Here is a 24,112-nt window from a genome sequence, read left to right on the forward strand (position 1 = left end):
GCTCTCGTCTTCTGATGGATGTCCAACAATAATGTCATTTCCAAAATACGTACCTGACATGAAGAGGACAGGCTTGCACAAAACTCTATTTTTAAATAAACCATGCAAGTAGTGCTGCAAAATATAGATAAGAAAATACTGTCAGCGCGATAATGGAATGTGCAATATGCAAAGGCGTGCAATAAATTAATACGTACAGTATATGGTATTCATAATCAGAATCAGAATCATCTTTATTTGCCAAGTATGTCCAGAAAACACACAAGGAATTTGTCTCCAGTCGTTGGAGCCGCTCTCGTACGACAACAGACAGTCAATTGACAGAGAACACTTTTGAGACATAAAGACATTGACAAAAAAAAAAAACAGCAGTAAAGGGTTGCTAGTTATCTGGTAATGCCGGTACATTTTTTTTTTTACAATTGTGCAAAAAGATGCAGAGTCCTCTAGCACTTAGAGCAGTTCAAATGACTAATATTGCAATAGTCCGGTGCAATGACCATTGTGCAAAGGGCGCCGAGACTTCAAGGAGTGTAGGCGGGCTAAAGTGACGAGTAGTGCGATAATCTGGGACAATGTTGGTTGTGCAAATGTTGCAGATACTCCTCAATCAGTGTGCAAATGGAGCAGATGCTTCTCTGCCATGAGTGGCCAGTATTGGTAAACAACAGATATGCAAATAGTGCAGCGTGGCGAGACAACTACAGTGAGCGCACGAGTAATGTATAATTGGCCCCACAGAAATGTGACAACGAACTCAAGTAAAAAAATTGCCAGCATGTTGCAATGGAATTGTAGTTTAGCTGTTTAAGAAGTTGATTGCAAGAGGGAAGAAGCTGTTGGAATGTCTGCTAGTTCTAGTTTGCATTGATCGGTAGCGCCTACCTGAGGGAAGGCGCTGGAAGAGCTGGTGACCGGGATGCGGAGGGTCCGAGAGGATTTTGCACGCTCTTGTCTTAGTTCTGGCAGCGTGCAAGTCCTCAAGGGTGGGTAGGGGGGTACCGACAATCCTTTCATCAGTTTTTATTGTCGGTTGCAGTCAGAGTTTGTCCTTTTTTGTCGCAGCACCAAACCAGACTGTTATGGAAGAACACAGGACTGATTCGATGACCGCTGTTTAGAACTGCCTCAGCAGCTCCGGTGGCAGGCCGTGCTTTCTCAGAAGCCGCAGGAAGTACATCCTCTGCTGGGCCTTTTTGAGGATGGAGTTGATGTTGGTCGCCCACTTCAGGTCCTGAGAGACTGTAATTCCCAGGAACTTGAAGGTCTCGACGGTTGACACAAGGCAGCTGTACAACGTGAGGGGCAGCTGTGGCGAAGGATGCCTCCTGAAGTCCACGATCATCTCTGCAGTCTTGAGCGTGTTCAGCTCCAGGTTGTGTCGGCCGCACCACAGCTCCAGCCGCTCCGCTTCCTGTCAATGTGCAGACTCGTCACCGTCCTTGATGAGGCCGATGACAGTGGTGTCATCTGCAAACTTCAGGAGTTTGACAGTCGGGTGCGCTGAGGGGCAGTCGTTCGTGTAGAGAGAGAAGAGCAGCGGAGAGAGGACACAACTTTGGGGCGCCGCAGTGCTGATGCTGCGTGTGGATGAGGTGGCCTACCCCAGCCTGACCTGCTGTGTCCTGCCCGTCAGAAACCTGTAAATCCACTGGCAGATGGCAGGTGAGACGCTGAGCTGGAGAAGCTTGGATGAAAGGAGTTCAGGGATGATGGTGTTGAATGGAGCTGAAGTCCACGAACAGGATCCTCGCGTAGGTCCCTGCACTGTCGAGGTGTTCTAGGAGGAAGTGCAGTCCCATGTTGACTGCATCATCCGTAGACCTGTTCGCTTGGTAGGCAAACTGCAGGGGGTCCAGCAGGGGACCTGTGACGCTCTTGAGGTGGTCCAGCACGAGATGCATTGCATGCTTTGTTGCATGCGTGTGGCGTTTATCTGAGTTTGACCAATCACAACGAGGATGAAGATAACAAACAACTTGCCTAAAATGAATAACAGGTCTGAAAAATAGGACAATAAATATAACCTGCTTATTTTGAACATTATAAAATGTATTCATTTAATTAAATAATAAATATATAATTTCCTTTTGGGCATGTTAAATATCGCAAAAATATCCATAACTCAACAATCAACACCGATATTGGATATCACGTTTTTCCAATATCATGCAGCTCTACAAAGAAATACTACAAACCGTGTAAATTTCTGACAAAAATTTTTAGTAGGTTAAACTAATTTGGACTCATTACTTTTTGACTGCCCCTCATATATTAGAGATGGGAATTGCAATTACAATACATCGATTCTGAGTTTATATATCTATTATATGATATTCAATACATACCCATATTCATTGTTATCATTAGTACTTACAGCAATGGCAAAATAAAACTGAAAAACTTATATTCCGATAGTAATGTCTTGATTTTTTATTTTTTTTTATTATTTCAAGTAAGCATAATTCAAGGTTTGATGGCAAGACTATTTTTGTCAATCATCAACTCAAAACATTACGATCATAATCCAAGGTTAGCAGCGTTTGGTTTATTAAAAGAAAGTAATGACTATTGGCTGTGGTATTCTGGCTCTCTTCCACGAAAGGCATTGCAGAAGCATCCATTTGTTAAAAAACATGACATAATGAAAACAAAAATTGTTTAGATATGCAGTATTGCCGTGATATGTAGAAGAATTGCAAACTCGTCATGATGCACGTAACTACAGTTCCAATATTATCAAACTATATTATTAACAGACAGCAGCAGTATCAATATCAAATGTTGGTGCTTTTATTTAATTGCGAAAGCATGTCCATTTCTTGTTAATGCTGCTACCATTTATTCTACTTCTTCATGACCTTCTTTAAAATACAACATAGTGTATCTAATGCGGAAGAAATCATTTCTGACTTTCTCCATTTGATGTAAATTGTTGCAAAAAAAGTAAATATTACAAGTTTTGCTGAACTTCATCAGGAATTAATCAGTCAGGCATTAATTCCTATGTAACAGGGGTTTGATTTATTCATTGACTACTGCTCATATACGCAATTTACCCCCAATTATAACATTTAAACGTTAAACTTTTTTTTTTCAAAAATAAATTACAAAATTTTATTTCAGATTTGAGGTTTAAATGTTCAGTAATTACTTGTGAAATGCATGATATAAACTTTCTACATCACAAAAATGTCACATTTTACACGTTTCTAACTTTTACACTCTGCAAGGATGCGATCAACATGCAAGACTGTCCACAGCTTCCAACCATTTATGAGACTTGATATTAGTCATTATGCAACATGTTCACTAGGTCTGAATATAAATGAAGATTTTAAGATGACATTTTCCTTAAACAGAGGTTTAAATGTTTGTGTCCAGTTATCGTAAGAAATATCCATCTATCATTCATTCATTGAGCCATCCATTTTCATAAGGTTTTGAGCAGACTTCTCAAATAGTGTGTTAAATTTATTAATGACAACAATACTTTCTCATCATAAAGATTTCTCTGATAATATTGTTAATTCCTCATCACATTTTGAAATTCTGAACATGTAATTGGTACTTTTTACCGGCTCCTTTAAATATGACCGCCAGACTGTTAAAGCACCTAAATCTCGTACATTTCTCTACTGATGAAAGTACACAAACAGAACATGTTCTAAAATGAAAATGAGCATTTTATGTTATTAATGTATGTAATATCAGGACAGGGCTCTGTGAAGATGTGGGTTTATGCATTGATCTGATCTGAGAACCAAACATCTGCAGTGTATAAGCAAAGGTGGAGCTCTTCATCCTTTATTGTGAGTTTCAGCTACACCAGCAAGATGTGTGTATTTGTGTGTAGTCGCCGTGCACTTCCAATTGTGTGTCCAGTTCTACCCTCTTTCAGTGTGATCCAAGGTTACAATGTATTGAGTATCAGGATGGGACTCCATTTTCAGTTCAACAACCTGTGGTGAAATACAGAGAACGGCATCAGCTAGAGTATGATTGTATTAGAATATGATGTTTTGGTATTGCATGCAAGTGTGTTTGCATACAAAAGACAAAATAAGAAGGGAGGCCAATTGAAAAGCTGAGTGAGAGAGAGAGAGAGCAGGTGTTGGAGTGGTTAATGGCTAATGCTGTGAATAGCCAGACATGGCCATTGCTGATTTGTGGAATGAACTTCTTCTTTGTCTCATCAGTCAACAATGAACAGCCAGGAGCACTCCAGCATCCAGCAGGCGTTCTTCACAGAGGCTAAAACATTTAATGAATCAATTTCAAACTTGGTTCTTGCCACTGATGGGCAAATCGGTGCTATTCAAAGTGACTTAACCCTCTGCACCATCTGTTGTGTGTGTCTTCTAATTCAGAACTCAAAAATACACACTGAGTTTTAACATAGGCCTAATGATGTGCACAGGACAGGTCAATGGAGACGCAAGACTACATTTGGTCTTCTTTGGCCTTGCAGCCAGCCTTTAGAATTGTATAATATTTTAATTTTTGCATTAAAAAATTCTGCCTCACACCACAAGATACATCCACAATCATAAAGTGATCATTTTTATCCCATATATAAATAATCAACTTTAGTAATTAAATGACAGAATCACATATTTCTTTCAGTAACAAAAATTGCTGATGAATGGATTGCTTGGGTATCGTATTTGAAATCCCAAAATTTTCAATTTACACTCACATGCCACAGGATTAGGAAGACCTGCGCAATCTAATAGGATTCAATACAAGATCAAATATCAAAGCGACCAACATACAAACTCTTTCAGCGATGCAGTGAAGTTTATTTACACCACTTCAAACAACAACCTAAATCAGCCATTTCCAAATTGTGGTCGTGCATGAGATTTTACTAATTAATTAGAAGTTAATATTGTAGTCTGAAGTTTATACTGTACATATATATGTATGCTATACATAAGCTTTCCATTTTGGAAAAAAAAACTGTGTGTGTGTGTTTGTATATATATGTATATATATATATTTATATATACAAACACACACACGTACAAACACACTTTGGATATATATCCAAAATAGTAGAATGTAATAGATTTAGCAATTGAAAAAAACTAGGAAATCTCATGTATATACTGGAAAGGCTGCCACACACCGAGCGACGCGGGTGAACCCGACTGAACTGTTGTGCAGTGTGCGTGTGTTGTTTGGCCACAGTTTTCATGAGTGGCTGATCAGTCTGCCACTGGTTTGGCGGTGACTCATAATTTGAATCGCCAGCGCACACTGTCGCAATGTTGCATCTTACAGCCAATCAAAATGCACAGAAAGTTTTACGCGCACTAAAAATACATTTCTGGGTTTTAAGCAAGCAAGACACCGAACAGCTTACTTATGTATTTATGCATGTAATTCTCATGAGCTCCGGAAAATATTTTTTGTTGTTGTCATTCTAAGATGTTGTGTGTAGAATTATGAGGGGGGAAAGATTGACACAACTTTTGGGATTGTATATGGGATATATGTATTTGGAAATTGTGTAGTGTGTGGACACAAAATTTCATACTTTTTTTCCATCCATCCATTAATTTTCCTTAACGCTTCTCCTCACTAGGGTCGCAGGCGTGCTGGAGCCTATCCCTGCTATCTTCGGGCGAGAGGCGAGGTACACCCCGAACTGGTCACCAGCCAATCACAGGGCACATATAAACAAACAACCATTCCCACTCACATTCACACCAACGGGCAATTTAGAGTCTTCAATCAACCTACCACGCATGTTTTTGGGATGTGGGAGGAAACTGGAGTACCGGGAGAAAACCCACGCAGGCATGGGGAGAACATGCAAACTCTACACAGGCGATTTGAATCCCGGTCCTCATAACTGTGAGGCAGATGTGCTAACCAGTCGGTCACCGTGCCGCCTACTTCAAAGTTTATAAACAAAATCCCAGCGTACCAAAAGGGCACTTACTAATGTAATTACTAGGGGTGTTTTGATTTATTCATGACATTGATGTATCGATGTATTTACCAACAATCCACATTGGATTTATGCTTAAATTAGCCTTCCGGAAGAAATCATATTGATTTTAATTGTTTTGGTTGGTTCGCTAGCAGTAAATTATGTCACGTTTGATCCTTAACATATAATATTTCCAACAAATTTGTCCACTCCCAAAACAAAACTGTAAAAAATAATAATTTGCTAATTTTTTACCAGTTTCGGTCAAAACTAGTCAGCTTTTGAAAGAATACAAGGAGTACGAGGGGGAGTTTTGTCGGTCAAAAGAGGAGAACGCGCGACAATGTCAACTACTGGACGCCGTTTCCATGCCTCATGTTGTGCTACAAAGAGCAGGTTTGTTTACTTATTTAGCCCTGTATGTTTTATTAAGACTATTCCTAAAAGCTTTTCCTTGTGGAAACCTCACAGTGCTTTGTTTCTAGCCATTAGCATTTGACTGTTTAGAACAAGGATTCTGAAACTTTAGGTTCAGCTAGGGACTTCGTACAATAGAGACATGATTCCAAGGACCCCCTCATCATAATTCTGACACCAACATAGCCCCCCCCCCCCCCCCCAAACATAATCTCTTAATCTTTTGAAATGTATACATTGAAACACTAAAATGTGACGTGTCAAAGTAAGCACATAAATGTAAACCTAATAATGGACTTGTTTTATTTAAAATTTTGTAGGGTGTGTAAAAACATATTCAAAAAATGTCAAGAGGTGCTAGGCATTGAAATCCACAGATTTAGAATATGTTCCTTGTTTCTAGGACACCATAACATTACATTTGATAATACTGTTTACGTTTTCTGCTCAACGATGGTGAATAAACATTGTACCTGATGGTTTGAATGATGTGAGTTGCACCACCTGTTAAATTCAAAAGAACAGAATCAGATTACCCATCCATCCATTTTCTATACCGCTTATCCTCACTAGGGTCGCGGGCGTGCAGGAGCCTATCCCAGTTATCTTCGGGCGAGTACACCCTGAACTGGTTGCCAGCCAATCGCAGGGCACATATAAACAAACAACCATTCACACTCACATTCACCCCTACGGGCAATTTAGAGTCTTCAATCAACCGACCATGCATGTTTCTGGGATGTGGGAGTAAACCGGAGTAGCCGGAGAAAACCCACGCAGGCACGGGGGAGAACATGCAAACTCCACACAGGCAGGGACAGGATTTGAAAACCGGTCCTCAGAACTGTGAGGCAGATCTGCTAACCGGTCGTCCACTGTGTCACAATCAGATTACCATTTAGTCAAATAAGATGTCTCAACAAATGCCACTTAGAATTACTTACTTGGTTTCCTGGTGCTGGTTTCAATGAGAAGCTCACAAAACTTTCTTTTCTGAATCTTTCTGAAAGACAACAACTCAGCTGTCAATTTTACCAAAAACTTCATTTTGCAACTAAAACAGTTTTGAAAAATACATTTAATAAGAATTTGAATCACCCAGTTCAATTTACACTCTGTTTTATAGAGTATTTTTGTTGCACATCACACAGAGGAGCAAACCACACACATGGAAGCATGCAAGTAGAGATGTTAGGCGATGGGGTGGTCAGAGTGTGCCGCAGCCCTGAGCTGAGAGGTGATCTGGGGGTGGGGTGGTACATTGCTTGGGGGACTACTTGCATTTCTCCTACAACTAGCTGCAATCTATGTCTGCAGCGGGACTCGAACAGGGACCCCATTTCCAAAGCCCAGGTCTTTATGGATGAGCAAGTAATTTGTTATAAACAGGTTAATCATCATTCAGTAATCACAATACATATTACAGTTTTTGTTAAAATATAAAGGTTTGACAGCTGACCCAAGAACATGCATTACAGAGAACCTACCATTCTTGATAACTAGTGAAGTGGAGCTAGAACTGGGGGGTCCAGAGGTCTCACTTGTCTCAGGGGTGGATGGTGTCGGTGGACTGCGATCCCAAGACCTGATGGGAGCTCTCTGAGAAGGTATGAAGGTGGTTGGCTGGGAACAATTCTGTAATAGTGCAAATAACTTTAAACTGACAAAATAATACATTCAAAATGATGAAATGAATAAAAATGAGGTCATATGTTTTTGTGTGTGGTGTGACATAATTAACAAAAAAAAAAACTACAGACTACATACTTCAGGTCCTTCCACAGATATTCAATAGGATTCAGATCAGGGTTCTTCAGAATAGTCCAGCATTTTCTTCTTAGCCATTCTGTTTTTTTAGTCATGTGTTTTGGTTCACTATCCTGACTAGACTTGTGGCTAATAGCAAGTTTTTGGACACTGGGCAGTGGGCAACACATTTTTCTCCAGGATGCCTGGATAGTCTTAAGATTTCAGTGTACCATGCACAGAATCAAGACGCACTATGCTGGATGCAGGAATCCAAGAACATAACCCAACCTCCTCCATGTTTCACAGTAGGTACAGTTTCTTTAACTGTATGCTTCTTTTTTTGCATCTGTAAACATAGCACTAATGTGACTTGCCAGTTATTTCAATGATTATTATGATCTTTTGATTTCTTTAACAGAAGAGTACCAACAATTTTGTCCACATGTATAACATGATACCACAATTAGAAGACTTTAAATTAATGGATGTCTGAAAGTATATAAATGGTGGACAGGCGTATGTAATTCTGACATGATCACTACTACATGCTACGTTTTAGGCACTTACTGTGAAAGATAAGGCTTTTCTCTTTTCCTTGATCCTCTTTATGGCATTCCTCACCTGAATGAGAAACGTTGTTTAAATCACAAGTTGACAAACCTTCATAACTCAAAGCAATTCCACCTGATAAACTGCTGCACTGGCTGACAGTGACGGTAAAGTGAATTGAATGTCAACCTACCTCACTGTTGTAAACAGCATAAACTAAGAAAATATACAGGCCCTGTGGAAAAGCAAATACATAATTTAGGAAACAATTGTGAGGAAAAAAAGATCACATCTTTCAGAGACTACTTCGGAGTGTCAGCTTGCAGCAGCTCATATTGTGTGTATATAATGTAATAATACCATATGAGTACGATACTTAGGGATGGTGGCCAATATATTAATTGCTGGTTTAAAAGTGAAGATGTTTAGTTTAAGTTATTTTATTTATAGTGGTTTAGCTTGGCTGGTCAGCTCATTATTATGGTAGCACCATGGCTGTTGGATCACAGCAAGAAGCTTCTGGCTCAAGCGTTAGTGTGTGCAATTTAGACTTCCTTGCTGGGCTTGTTATTTTCTTACCATTAAAGTTAACCATTCTGATAGCGTTACTGTGAAGTAAAAGATCCCAAATTAGTTATTGGACCTTTTTCATCCAGATATACAAGGAAGAATTCGACTCGCTCATGTACAGTAGCAAATTCAGCCGAGTATACGCACTGTGTCAATGTTTAGATCAAATCAGTAATGAGATGAGCTTTTGTGTTTTATCATTTTCTCTGAATCTTTTTTTTCATCTTTCCATTTATATATGCACATTGTCTCCCCTTTGTGAAAGTAGAGAGGTTCACAATCAGAATCAGAATCAGAATCAGAATCATATTTATTTGCCAACTATGTTCAAAAAACACACAAGGAATTTTTATCCGGTAATTGGAGTCGCTCTAGTACGACAACAGACAGTTAATTGACAGAGAACACTTTTGAGACATAAAGACACTGACAAAAAAAAACAGTCACTGAGCGATAAATGGTTGCTAGTTATCTGGTAATTCTGGTAAAAAAAAATTCCCAATTGTGCAAAAAGATGCAGAGTCCTCTACCACTTAGAGCAGTTCGAATGACTAATATTGCAATACTCCGGTGCAAAGACCATTGTGCAAAGGGCGCCGAGACTTCAAGCGAGTAGTGCAATAATCTGGGACAATGTTGATTGTGCAAATGTTGCAGATACTCCTCAATCAGTGTGCAAATGGAGCAAATGCTACTATGGCATGAGTGGCCAGTATTGGTCAACAACAGATATGCAAATAGATATGCAAATAGTGCAGCATGGCGAGACTACTAGTGAGTGCACGAGTAATATATAATTGGCCCAACAGAAATATGACAACAAACTCAAGACAAAAAAATTGCCAGCATGTTGCAATGGAAGAAGTTGATTGCAAGAGGGAAGAAGCTGTTGGAATGTCTGCTAGTTCTAGTTTGCATTGTCCAATACATTGGGCGCATTCTCTGAATTCCCTTTTATTCATTTATCGGAAAAGAAAACATCCATCCATCCATTTTATTTCGCCGGTTGGGTCGCAGATCCCTGGCTAACCAAGAGACAGTCTCTCCAGCGTCTATTGAGTCAGCCTCGAGGCTCCTTCTGGTGGGACATGCCTGGAACATCTCACCAGGGAGGCATCCCGGATGCATCCTACCCAGGTGCCAGAGCCACCTAAGAAGCAGGAGCAGTGGCTCTACTCTGAGCCACTCCGGGATGACAGAGATTCTCACCCTATCAGTAAGGGTGAGCTCAGACATCCTTTGTCGGGCTGCTTGTACTGTATCTGTGATCTTGTTCTTTTGGTCATGATCCACGATTCGTGAACATTGATGAGGGTGGGAAAGTAGGTCGACCAGTAAATTTACAACTTCACCTTTTGGCTCAGCTCCTCCTGCACCACGATAGACCGATGCGGAGTCTGCATCACTGGAGATGGCAGGATCTCATACCGATCTCATTCCATGGCCTCAGATTTGAAGGTTTTGAGGGACATTCAGCTGCGAAACACTCCAGCAAGAGTTGTGTCATTGTATTGCAGCTTGATGAAGTCAAAAGAACAACCTAATCTGCAAAAAGCAGAGATGCAAACTGAGGTCACCAAACCGGACCCCCTCAACGCCTTGGCGGGGCCTGGATATTCTATCCATACAGCTTATGAAAAGAATCAATGACAAAGGGGAACCTTAGTTGAGTCCAGCTCTCAGTGGAAAGAAATGCAACTCTTTGCTGGCAACGAATTCCGCCCATACCTGAGTTTTTGCCTTGGTAGGACTTCTTTTTCAGCTTGACAGCATCCCACACTGCCGGTGTCCACCAACGGCTTTGGAGGCACCGACCACCTTATGGCCACAGCTCCCACAGCTCTGGTCGACCCCTCAACAGTAAAGGCACGGAACATGGCCCACTCTGACTTATTGTCCCCTGCCTCACCTGGAACATGGTCAAGGTTCTGTCGGAGGTGGGAGTTAAAACTCCTGACGAGGGATGCTGCCAGATGTTTCCAGCAGACCCTCAAAATAAGTTCCCCACGATCGGAGCCAACACACCACCAGACGGTGATGGATTGACAGCCACGCCCCACTCTTTACACAAGTGTGCGAAATATTGTACGTTGCCAAAAGTCCGAAGACACAACCACAACGTTACTCATCAAACTGTGGCAGAGGTGAAAAAAAATACATTTAATTCAAAATTACATAGGTCTATTTTCTATAGCAGTGATTTCCAACCTTTATGGAGCCAAGGCACATATTTTACAATTGAAAACTCTCACGGCACACCAACAAACAAAAATGTCACAAAAGGTGGATACATTAATTACTGTATGTACGTCCTGCCATCTAATAGAAGAGAATTTATTATTTATTTTCTGTCACTATGCCTCACTGGCATAAAAAGATGATAAAAGATACATTATTTCTTGTAAATAAAGAATTTTTTTGAGCAATTATGTCACATTTCATAATTTCTCACGGCACACCTGAAGAGAGCTCATGGCACACTAATGTGCCCAGGCTCACTGGTTGAGGATCACTGGTCTATAGCGCTATGTCGATTACCAGGATATTATATAAGCATCTAGTCTGAAACCATTTTGATGGTAGATTTGAACATCATAGAGCATTATACATTGTGTGCTTTTTTTGTTTATTTTTCTAAATAGTCAATGCGAGTTACCATGAATGATTTGTTTTTTATCATTAACAATGATATTACTCACCAACGGCTTTGGAGGCATATTACTCACTCTAATAATGGGGATTTTATTCAACAAAATCACCATGGTGACTAGGTATGGGAATTGAAAACCAATTGTTTTTGAGAACCGTTTTCTATTAATTCAATTTCTAGGAATCATTTGTTTGCTTCCCAGACGATTCTGCTTATTGATTCATCTTAGACAAAAAAAACAAAAACAAAAAAAACAAAACAAAGAACCAGCGCTTTAATTGACTGAGGTTAGGCTCCTGGTGAGGGGGTTTAAAGTGCCTCATTCTTGGCCGTGATTGGGCTCACATCAAGGCGAGAATGACGGAAGGGTAATGAAGATAAAACAAATGTCAGTGTTGAGAAACAGCCATCATGGGGTGAAAGGGAGGCTTGCCGCTGCCAAGCCCACACTAACAATCACTGACTAAGCTACTCCGAATAATTCTGGGGGTGGCAGTTTCTAAAAAGTGGGTTTTAATTATTGTGGGGTGGGCATCTTGCAAAACCATGTCAAATGTTTTTTTTTTTTTTTTTTTTTTTTCACAGAACAATTTTTTTGTTTTATGTCTGAATTAGTTTTGGAGTAAGTTCAATGCAAAAAACGTACTGTAAATATTCCTAAATGTTAGTAGCCAAAGTGTCATATATTGGGAAATGTATACAATGGAATATATATCCATCCATCCATTTTCTGAGCCGCTTCTCCTCACTAGGGTCGCGGGCGTGCTGGAGCCAATCCCAGCTGTCATCGGGCAGGAGGCGGGGTACACCCTGAACTGGTTGCCAGCCAATCGCAGGGCACACACAAACAAACAACCATTCGCACTCACAGTCACACCTACGGGCAATTTAGAGTCTCCAATTAATGCATGTTTTTGGGATTTGGGAGGAAACCGGAGTGCCCGGAGAAAACCCACGCAGGCACGGGGAGAACATGCAAATTCCACACAAGCGGGGCCGGGGATTGAACCCAGGTCCTCAGAACTGTGAGGCTGACGCTCTAACCAGTCGGCCAACATGCTGCGTGGAAGAAAGGGGGGGGGGGGGGGGGGGGGGGGGGGCTGCGGGGAGGAGGGTGGGTTAGGGGATTAATAAAAAAAATATATATATATTCACAGTATATATATATATATACAGTGAACATATATATATATATATATATATATATATATATATATATATATATATATATATATATATATATATATATGTTCACAGTTTGAACACTAGATAAGGGCAGCGTACGTTAGTAGCCCGGTTAACCAACGTGCCTACGTGGCGGCCATGTGGGAAGGTCGTCATTCCCATAGAGGGCAATGCATTGACACTGAAATTAAGTCGTAACTTGCTCATTTCTCAACCGATTTTCATAAGGATTCCTGTTTAATCAACCCCAAATTGTACGCTATAAATTCACATTTTACAAAAAAGCAAAAACGTATATATTTACATGTTAAAAAACTCCCAATTCCTTTGTCGTAATGGTACGATGTTTTACGCAGCCGAATGCAGCACAATGAACCGGCATCCTTGGTCTTTTGGTTTTCTTGCCATCCACAGGTGGAAAAAACCCTGTCAACTTTGACCTCTCTCGCTTAACGTCCCCGTGGGCACGAAGCTCAAAATGGGCATGTCGTATCTTCCTATACATATCAGCGAGCCTGTATAACATTCGATGCTGTGTATTCAGTATATTGTACTTTATCACATTTCTTAAACCATAAAAAGATAGATTAATAGTTAAGGAAGAAGCAGGTTGCTAAAGAGGGAGGGTAGTGGCGAGAATAAAAGCGAGAGTGTGGAAATTTCCTTCATTTGAACATATGTTCGCCTACATTCTGGTCACAAGCTTCGGTTTTCATCCACAGGCACATTAGACATTATGAATATCCAATAGTTTAGTACTGAAGTTAAACACAATATTTGATGCTTTCAATGGAATGTATTCACTTGCAAATTCAAAATTCAGTGTCAAATATTCAATGTATTCAGTTTCAAATTCAAGATTCAGTGTATATTTCAACATTCAACATTCAGTTGCAAAGTGAGTTGCACATTGAGTTGCAAATTCAACTTTGAGTGTATTTCTCAATCTTTCGTGCTCGCGCCTTTAAACGTCACTTCCGGTACAGCCAGGCCGAAGCAATCAAGACAGGAGCGAGCGAGCCAGGAGTGGGACCACGAGGAGCTTTGCCCCCCAGCCAACCAATCTTTCTGTATGTGTTTCGCCTGTCAACAGACACGGCCGTTGAAGGACTGCAGTTACTTTTCAAACTCAGTGAGCGACGTCATCCACGCTGTAATCGTGATGTCTATGATCCCAGTGCCCTACTGGTCAAAGGAGACTCTTTCGTCTCTCTCATCTAACAGTTTAGGTTTGGGTGGCGGGAGCTATGGTGTATGATCATTTTGTGTGTGTATGTTTTATGTTTTGTTTTGTTTACAGTTTGTGTACATCACATTGAACAATTTGTTGTATGTCTTTGTTTGTATTTGCTTTTATTTGGCTTTGTACCTATCTATCCTCTGCCAGGTCAGCGTTGCAAGTGGGAATCTATTCTCAAGAGCCTTACCTGGATAAATAAAGGTTAAATACTGTAAATAAAAAAAATAAACAGTACGATGAGTTTCTTTTTCACAAGGCATTGCACTCATCAGGGAGAGCCTTCTTTTCCCCAAATATGCATGAATATGTTTCTTGCTTAATAATGTGGAACATTAAGTAAGTTTCCTTCAATAAGGCTTATTGTATCGACGGACCAAATAATCAAGCCTGTCTGAGAGTCGTAAAAACTCAAATATTTACTAAACTTAAATCCTATAGTATTATAATTTGGAACGCAGTGTAATGTGCAGACAAAGGCATAGCCACAGTAGTTTTATCGTACACTGTCAGATCCAACCATTCTCTCCACTGCTTATTTTGTTCAGGGTTACAGGGAGCTGGAGCCGGAGCCTATCCATCTATCCATCCATTTTCTTCCGCTTATCCGAGGTCGAGTCGAAGGGGCAGTAGCTTTAGCGGGGAAGCCCAGACTTCCCTCTCCCCAGCCACTTCCTCCAGCTCTTCCGAGAGGATCGCGAGGCGTTCCCAGGCCAGCCAAGAGACGTAGTCTCTCCAGCGGGTCTCATACCGGTGGGACGTGTCTGGAACACCTCACCAATGGAGGCGTCCAGGAGGCATCCTCATCAGAGGCCCGAGCCACCTCATGTGGCTTCTCTCAATGTGGAGGAGCAGCGGCTCTACTCTGAGACCCTCCCGGATGACCGAGCTTCTCACACTATCTCTAAGGGAGAGCCCAGACACCCTGCGGAGGAAACCCATTTTGGCCACTTGTATCCGGGATCTTGTTCTTTCAGTCACGACCCACAGCTCATGATCATAGGTGAGGGTAGAAACGTAGATCGACCGGTAAATTGAGAGCTTCGCCTTTCGGCTTAGCTCCTTCTTCACCACAACGGACCGATACAAAGTCCGCATCACTACAAACGCTGCACCGACCCGCCTTACATTCCCTTCCCGTTCCATTCTTCCCTCACTCGTGAACAAGACCCCAAGATACTTGAACTCAGCCACTTGGGGCAGGATCTCATCCTCTACCTGGAGAGGGCACACCACCCTTTTCCGACTGAGGATCATGGTCTCAGATTTGGAGGTGCTGATTCTCATCCCAGCCGTTTCACACTCGGCTGCGAACCGCTCCAGTGAGAGTTGGAGATCACGGCTTGATAAAGCCAACAGAACCACATCATCTGCAAAAACCAAAGATGCAATACTGATGCCACCAAGCCGGAACCCAACTATGCCTCGACTGCGCCTAGAAATTCTGTCCATAAAAGTTCTGAACAGAATCGGTGACGAAGGGCAGCCTTGGCGGAGTCCAACCCTCACCGGAAACGAGTCCGACTTACTGCCAGCAATACAGACCAAACTCTGACACTGGTCGTACAGGGACTGAACAGCCCGTATCAGGGGGTTCGGTACCCCATACTCCCGAAGCACCCCCCACAGGACTTCCCGAGGGTCCACAAAACACATGTAGACTGGTTGGGCGAACTGCCATGCACACTCGACGACCCTGCCGAGGGTGAAGAGCTGGTCCACTGTTCCACGGCCAGGACGAAAACCACATTGCTCCTCCTGAATCTGAGATTCAACTTCCAGACTGACCCTTCTCTCCAGCACTCCTGAATAGACGTTACCAGGGAGGCTGAGGAGTGTGATCCCCCTGTTGTTGGAACACAACCTCCGGTCCCCCTTGGGGGACCACCACCCCAGTCTGCCAATCCAGAGGCACTGTCCCCGATGTCCACGCAATGTTGCAGAGGCGTGTCAACCAGGACAGCCCTACAACATCCAGAGCCTTTAGGAACTCCGGGCTAATCTCATCTACCCCTGGGGCCTTGCCACCAAGGAACTTTTTAACCACCTCGGGGACCTCAGCCCCAGAGATAGGAGAGCCCGCCTCAGAGACCCCAGACTCTGCTTCCTCATGGGAAGGCATGTCGGTGGAATTATGGAGGTCTTCGAAGTATTCTCCCCACCAACTCACAATGTCCCAAGTCGAGGTCAGCAGTGCCCCATCCCCACTAGACACAGTGTTGATGGTGCACTGCTTCCCCCTCCTGAGGCGCCGGATGGTAGACCAGAATTGCCTCGAAGCCATCCAGAAGTCGTTCTGCATGACCTCACCAAACTCCTCCCATGTCCAAGTTTTTGCCTCAGCGACCACCAAAGCTGCATTCCGCTTGGTCAGCCGGTACCCATCAGCTGCCTCAGGAGTCCCACAGGCCAAAAAGGCCCGATAGGACTCCTTCTTCAGCTTGACGGCATCCCTCACTACTGGGTTCGGGGATTGCTGCCACGACAGGCACCGACCACCTTATGGTCACAGCTCCGGTCGGCTGCCTCAGCAATGGAGGCGGGGAACATGGTCCACTCGGACTCAATGTCCCCCGCCTACCCCGAGACGTGGGATAAGTTCTGCTGGAGGTGGGAATTGAAACTCCTCCTGACATGGGATTCTGCCAGATGTTCCCAGCAGATCCTCACAATACGTTTGGGCCTGCCAGGTCGGACCGGCATCTTCCCCCACCATCGGCGCCTACTCACCACCAGATAGTCTGATGACACGACCACAAAGTTGATCACCGAACTGTGACCTAGGGTGTCCTGGTGCCAGGTGCATGACACCCTTATGCTTGAACATGGTGTTCGTTATGGACAATCCATGGTGAGCACAGAAGTCCAATAACAGAACACCACTCAGGTTCTGATCGTGGGGGGGGTTGAGCCGGAGCCTATTTTTGTTTAAACTTGTTAAGTTTAAACCTCTTTTTGGATGATATTGTCATGAATACTATACAGTATTCAGTCGTGACCTAATTCACTATTTTCTTGGTCTGTGACTCTGAAAGTGTTTTGGTCCAAGGTAAATACAGACTGGCTTAGTATCCTCCTCCTTCTGACATGAGGAAGAACTCCTACTGTCTTGTTACTTGCCCTCAGCTGGACACATGCCGTAAATCTAAATTAACAAGCCGCTCTCTGGGGGTCACACAGGGGCTAGCTTTTGATTAATTAAAGATCAGAGGAGGGTGGACAGGTGGTTGAGGGGAAAAAAATGAGCAAAGACAGAGAGAGACTGTGGAAAATAAAATCAAAACAGGTCCTGAAGAAAAAAAAAACTAAGAGTGAGAAGAGAAAGGAAGTGGCTGCTATGTAATCTGGGGAGGAAAGCTATTAAGGTAGATATGATATGAGCTGACTGGAGTCTCTCACACGTATGCATTATCCACATACAGTACTTGCAGTTATATGCTTGATCCTCAGCGGATGTTATCACGTTAAAAAATTCTCTCTTTCTTTTTTTGTACACTTGCTTTCTTACTGACAATATAAAATTTTCTAAAATTGCTGTTTTTAGGGAAATTATTTAAGCTACCTCAACAAGGATGTAAGGTGAGGGAGGGTTAAATAAAACTCATCTCATGGACCTAGCCCATGCATCCAATCCAAAAGTGAGTGCCAACAAGTTCTGTTAAAGTGCAACCAAGGAGGAGGAAAAAATACATCTTGTAAATTTGACACATCATAGTGAAGAGTGTTGTTAACAAGCCTTACAATGAATGAATTAATTAACAAAATGCAAAGTACGTGAAATCAGGCTTCAAAATAGTCAAGAATTGAGCCCTTCTTTCAGCTTGCAGATACTGTGGGCGTGTTGCTGAGAGCTCTGAAAATCCCGCCTCGCCTCTTAATCAAACGTACCACCTTCCTTCTCCCACGGCTCCTTTCCAGCTATCACATGCTTTCATGGGCTGCAGAAAAGCAGCCTCTGAGCCGGCATAATGACAATAAGCCGTGCCGCCAGGACAATTTTCCCTCCTTTGAAATTCAGTAAACAAAGCGCTTCTGTGGTCGCAGAATAGTTCTACATAAGCGGCCAAAGCCACGCGATGCTCTCCGGTCCACCTCGATGAATTGTCCCGTCCTCCTCCTCGCCCAGCGAGGGAAGGAGGCTGTGAGGCTAATGGCACTATGTTGTTGTGCTAGACCTCCAGCGGCTTCTCTAACTGCTGGCAGTGGGCCGCGGGGCGGCGGATCGTGTCCCTTTTGTGTTGCTGCCTGGCAACACAACGTGCATGGGTGCCAGACGGCAAGACATGTCGCCCAAATAACAGAAAGCACATTACACTTCACTCAAGTTGTGGGCACAGTTTCATGGCTAATTCCACAATATACTGGTAGAACTAGGTGAAGTTATTTGTGAACATCCATCCATCCATTTTCCTTACTGCTTATCCTCACTAGGGTCGTGGGCATGCTGGAGCCTATCCCAGCTGACTCGGGGTATACCCTGAAATGGTCGCCAGCCATTCGCAAGCCACATATAGACAAAGAAACATTTGCAATCACATTCACACCTACGGGCATTTTAGAGTCTTCAATTAACCTACCACGCACGTTTTTGCGATGGGTTGAGGAAATTGGAGTACCCGGAGAAAACCCACAAGCACAGGGAGAACATGCAGACTCTACACATGGGAGGGCAGATTTGAACCCTAGTCCTCAGAACTGTGAGGCAGATGTGCTGACCAGTTGGTCACCATGCCACCTATTTATGAACAAGGAAGTACAATTCTGTCTAATGGCCACTGCATGGAATAATGGCGTTTGGTGTTTATTTAGTGAGGTATCGCCCGAACCCCATGTTGTCACAAGGCTAGTTTTTAGCCCTGCCCACAAAATCAGGGAAATTTACAAGGTGAAAAAGAGTTTTAAGCCGTATCTCAACAATTCAGTACTATATTCTATTGTTGTCAGTCTTTGCACGTTTTCAGGACTTCTCTTCAAACATATTTAATGCATTGAGAAACAAAACACGAAAATTAGTTTAGTTGCACTTAAAACATACGACCAAAGCAGACGCATGACTTATACAGTATATGTTCATATAGCATTATTATTAAATTTGATCTGAAAACCAGGAGCCAAAATTACTTTCATATCTACAGTGCGGTGAAAAACTATTTGCCCCCTTCTCAAATTCTCTTTATTTTCTTGCATAGTTTGCTACCTTTGTTTAATATTATCAAACAAATGTAAACATCAGACAAAGATAACCCAAATAAACATAAAATGCAGTATTTAAATGTTATTTTTTATTTATTAAGGGAAAGAAAATATTCAAAGCTACCTGGTGATGTGTAGAAAAGTAAATGACCCCCCCCCCCCCACCCCACACACACACACTTTTGTTTTAAAATCATGAATTAACTGTGCCTAGTCACAATTTTGGAAATCAAGAAATCACTTAAACGGAACCTGTCTGACAAAATTAAGTCACCCAAAAGATCTAAAAAAGCTTCAATAAATGCCACAATCCAAAGAAATTCAAGAACAGATGAGAAATAAAAGTAATTGACATCTATCAGGCGGCACGGTGGAAGACTGGTTAGAGCGTCAGCCTCACAGTTCTGAGGACCCGGGTTCAATCCCCGGCCCCGCCTGTGTGGAGTTTGCATGTTCTTCCCGTGCCTGCGTGGGTTTTCTCCGGGCACTCCGGTTTCCTCCCACATCCCAAAAACATGCATTAATTGGAGACTCTAAATTGCCCGTAGGTGTGAATGTGAATGCGGATGGATCAGTCTGGAAGGGGTAACAACGCCATTTCTAAAGCTTTAGGACTCCAGTGAACCATGGTGAGAGCCATTATCCATGAATGGAGAATTGCAACAGTGGTGAAACCTTCCCAGGAGTAGCCGCCCTACAAAAATTATCCTAAAAGCACAGCGACGAGACATCCAGGAGGTTACAAAGGAACGCAGGGCAACATTTAAGAACTGTAGTCCTCCCTTGGCTCAGTTAAGTTTAGTGTTCATGACTCAACAGTAAGGAATTGACTGGGCAAAAATGGCATCCATGGCAGAGTTCCAAGGCGTAAACCACAGCTGACAGAAAGGAACATAAAGGCTCGTCTTACTTTTGCAGACTAAACATCTGAATGATTGCTAAGACTTTTGGGAGAATATTCAATGGACTGACGAGACGAAAATTTTACTTTTTGGCAGATGTGAGGTGCCACGGTGGACGACTTAGGACTTCTTAGGACCCGGGTTCAAATCTTGCCTCGCCTGTGTGGAGTTTTCATGTTCTTCCCGTGCCTGTGTGGGTTTTATCCGGGTACTCCGGTTTCTTCCCACATCCTACAAACATGCATGATAGGTTAATTGAAGACTTTAGATTGCACGTAAATGTGAACATGAGTGCGAATGGTTGTTTGTTTATATGTGCCCTGCGATTGGCTGGCGGCCAGTTCAGGGTGTAACCCGCCTCCTGCCCGAAGTTAGCTGGGATTGGCTCCAGCATGCCCGTAACCCGCGTGAGGATAAGCGGTTCAGAAAATGGATGGATGGATGGAAAGTGTGTGTCTCATTAAATTGAACACAGCATTTCAGAAGAATAACATCATACCAGCAGTCAAACATGGTGGTGGAAGTGTGATGGTCTTGGTCTGATTTGCTATTTCAGGACATGGACGACTTGCTGTGATTGAGGAATTCTGCTGTTTAACAGAAAATCCTGAAGTAGAATGTTTGAACATTAGTTCGTGACCTCAAGTTGAAGTGCACTTGGGATCTGCAGCAGGACACCGATCCGAAACACACCAACCAAAAGTCATTTTCTGAATGGCTTTTTAAAAAAAAAAAAAAAAAAAAAAAAAAGGTTTTGGAGTGGCTTCATTAAAGTCCGGACTTGAATCTAATTGAAATCCTGTGTGTTCATTTTCGAAAACCCTCCAGTGTTGCTGAATTATAATGATTCTGCAAGGAAGAGTGGGCCAAAACATCTCCACAGAGATGTAAAAGACTCATTGCCAGTTTTAGAAAAGGCTTGATTTCGGTTGTTGCTGCTGAGGATGGCCCAACCCAGCTATGAGGTTTAGAGGGCATTTTTTTTTTTTTTTTTTTTTTTACAAAAGCCCAGGTGGGTTTGAATATTTTTTTTCTTTAATAAATAAAATCACCATTTAAAAACTGCATTTTAAGATTTCTTGGGTCACCTTTGTCTGATATTTACATTCATTTTGAAACATTGTATTGGGGGAAAGTCTTGATGAAAAGATGTGTTTTTAGGGTTGGGGCATTGCGAATATCAGAAGGAAGAGAGTCCAGAGGGTGGGGACTGCTATACTAAACGCTCTGTTCCAGAATGTCCACAGCCTAGTGCGAAGGACAGAAAGGAGACTGAGGTTCGTGAATGAAGTGTGCAGGTAAAGAAGCTCTTAAAGTTATTGGGGGAGTGGAGCATGGAGGGATTTGTAGGTGAGGAGGAGGACTTTGTAAGAAATGTGGAACTTGTTAAGAATGATGTGATTGTTTGATTTTGGCCTGTTGCCACAGGTTTTGTTGCTCAAGAGCGATTACATATTTTTCAAGCCTGTCAGAATGTTTTATTGTAAATGTCATTCTAACGCTATGATGTCCCCTCATCGCTGTCGTTGATGAGGCCGATGACTGTGGTGTCATTTGCCAACTTCAGAAGTTTGACAGCTGGATGCATTGAGGTGCAGTCTTTCATGTAAAGAGGAAAGAGCAGTGGAGAAAGGACCAATTATTGGTAGGCCCCTATACTGATGGTACCTGTTGATGAGGTGGTTTCCACTAGCCTCATCTGCTCTGTTCTTCCTCAGAAAGCTGTGACTCCACTAGCAGATTGCAGGAGAAATGCTGAGCTGAGGAGTTCAAGGACGATGGTGTTGAACGCAGACCTGGGACATGAAAAAGATCCTCGTGTAGGTCCCTGCTCTGTTGAGATGTTCCAGCATGAAGTGCAGCTCCATGGTGCAGCACTATATTGGCATGACCTGGAGCTGAACACATTCAAGACCGTAGCGATGATCGTGGACTTCAGTGAATCCTTTGCCAAGACTGTCCCTCACATTCATAGCCTATTTGCTCGGTAGACAAACTGCAGGGTGTCCAGCAGGTGCCCTGTGACGTTCTTCAGGTGATCTAACACCAAGGCGTTCAAAGGACTTCATGACTACCCACAGATGACAGAGTGACAGGCCTTTAGTCATTCAGTGTTGCAATTTTGATAGCTGGGATAGGCTAGAATATTGTAATTTCAAATTTCTTGGGAACTGGGATGATGGTGAAGTGTTTGAAGTAGAATGGGACTGCACACAGTTCTAGAGAACTATTGAAGAGCTACGTGAAAACTGGAGACAGCTGATCAGCCAAGAGTGTCAAACTTGTTTTCTTCATGGGCCATATTGACCAGGCTTGCCAGTTTCTCAGCAAAAAACAGTCTGATTGAAGATTTCAGTGGCTGTCTTCCAGGCAGGCGGGGTTTCTTGTGTATATAATGCAAGAGAAAGCAGGGTGGGAAAACCTCTCAAGATGATGCAGAGAATGGTCTGGATCGCTTGTAAGTGGTGGAAGTTACCAGCTGATCAGCTTGTAACGGCTGGCTCCTCAACGTAGGGTTTGAGCTTCTACACTAAGTATCATTGAGTCATAAGGCAATAAAATTGCAAATATTCAAATTAGTAGCTATTTTTGCATGGTGCAAATCGGCAATATACAGGCCAATGTCCTTGTACTTTCATTTGATTTATTTGCTTAAATCTAGAACTTTAAATATTCCCTGCCAATCCCAAAACATGCATATTGCAAACTAGGTATTTTTGCAATTTAATGGGAAAGCACAGGTCATCAATTTGCAGATTGTTGAACAAAACATACCAAAAAAATGAAACTTTGCTTACTTGGAAGGCATTGAGAGCACTGAAGATATAGGCAATTACAACAGACAGGTGGACCAGTACTCCACAGAGCCAGGTTAGGCCCAGGACAGGCAGGAGAATGAGAACTGGTCGAGTCACAGCCCTGGAAGCAAGGTAGAAAGTGCCCTAATTAATAAACTAAAAGCAGGTCTAATATTATTTAAAGCCTTTCAAAATGGCCCAAATATTCTTTGTGTTATGGCAACATTTGATGCCTCAGTAGTAATAGTAATGATGTTTTCTGTTTTTTTCCATTTTACACATTTCCTATTATACTGTAGAAAAAAACGACAAATGTTTCTGATGTATTTGGAAGTTTTCTTGTAAAATACATATTTAAACCATCGATATCTTCTCTGAATAGTTACCCATGTTCATGCCCTGAACATTCTTTTTTTTTTGCAATCAGTTTTTCAATAATTGTGGAGCTTATACATCCCCTCGTTATTGAATCTGTGCTTTTTGCAGATGATGTGGCTTTGTTTGCTTCATCAAGCCGTGATCTCCAACTGGTGGAGTGCCCTTTCCTGGACGATCCTGCTCGAAGTGGAGGAGTTCAAGTATCTTGGGGTCTTGTTCACGAGTGAGGGAAGAATGGAACGGGAGAACGACAGGCGGATCGGTGCAGTGTCCGCAGTGATGCAGACTTTGTATCAGTCTGCTGTGGTAAAGAAGGAGCTCAGCCAAAAGGTGAAACTCTCAATTTACCGGTCAATCTACGTTCCTACACTCACCTATGGGCACGATCTGTGGGTCAAGAACAAGATCCCGGAAAGATCCCGGCCAAAATGAGTTTCCTCCGCAGGGTGTCCGGGCTCTCCCTTAGAGATAGGGTGAGAAGCTCGCTCATCCGGGAGGATCTCAGAGTAGAGTCGCTGCTCCTCCACATCGAGAGGAGCCAGA

General features: G+C 42.6%; 1 protein-coding gene across 3 annotated transcripts in view; it reads right to left on the reverse strand.

Moving 5' to 3' along the window:
* Positions 1 to 203: 203 nt before the first annotated feature.
* The window catches only part of adgrd2 (adhesion G protein-coupled receptor D2), a 69,707-nt gene continuing 45,798 nt past the window's right edge, over positions 204 to 24,112 (reverse strand). The window contains exons 19-25 of one of the 3 annotated variants that reach the window (XR_009787564.1): positions 23,192 to 23,312; positions 8,850 to 8,891; positions 8,675 to 8,728; positions 7,846 to 7,993; positions 7,303 to 7,357; positions 6,832 to 6,862; positions 204 to 3,962 (exon numbers count right to left, since the gene is read on the reverse strand). Coding sequence is in view for 1 of the 3 variants with exons in the window: in XM_061766351.1 (XP_061622335.1) it covers positions 3,955 to 3,962; positions 6,832 to 6,862; positions 7,303 to 7,361; positions 7,846 to 7,993; positions 8,675 to 8,728; positions 8,850 to 8,891; positions 23,192 to 23,312 (463 nt within the window). In the remaining 2 variants the exon portion in view is untranslated. Of the gene's footprint in view, positions 3,963 to 6,831; positions 6,863 to 7,302; positions 7,362 to 7,845; positions 7,994 to 8,674; positions 8,729 to 8,849; positions 8,892 to 22,061; positions 22,190 to 23,191; positions 23,313 to 24,112 lie in introns of those variants that run through there. The other 2 variants (XM_061766351.1, XR_009787565.1) reach the window with 2 other exon arrangements.

This window comes from Phyllopteryx taeniolatus, chromosome 3 (assembly GCF_024500385.1).
Source record: "Phyllopteryx taeniolatus isolate TA_2022b chromosome 3, UOR_Ptae_1.2, whole genome shotgun sequence".
In the NCBI taxonomy this organism is placed as follows: domain Eukaryota; kingdom Metazoa; phylum Chordata; class Actinopteri; order Syngnathiformes; family Syngnathidae; genus Phyllopteryx; species Phyllopteryx taeniolatus.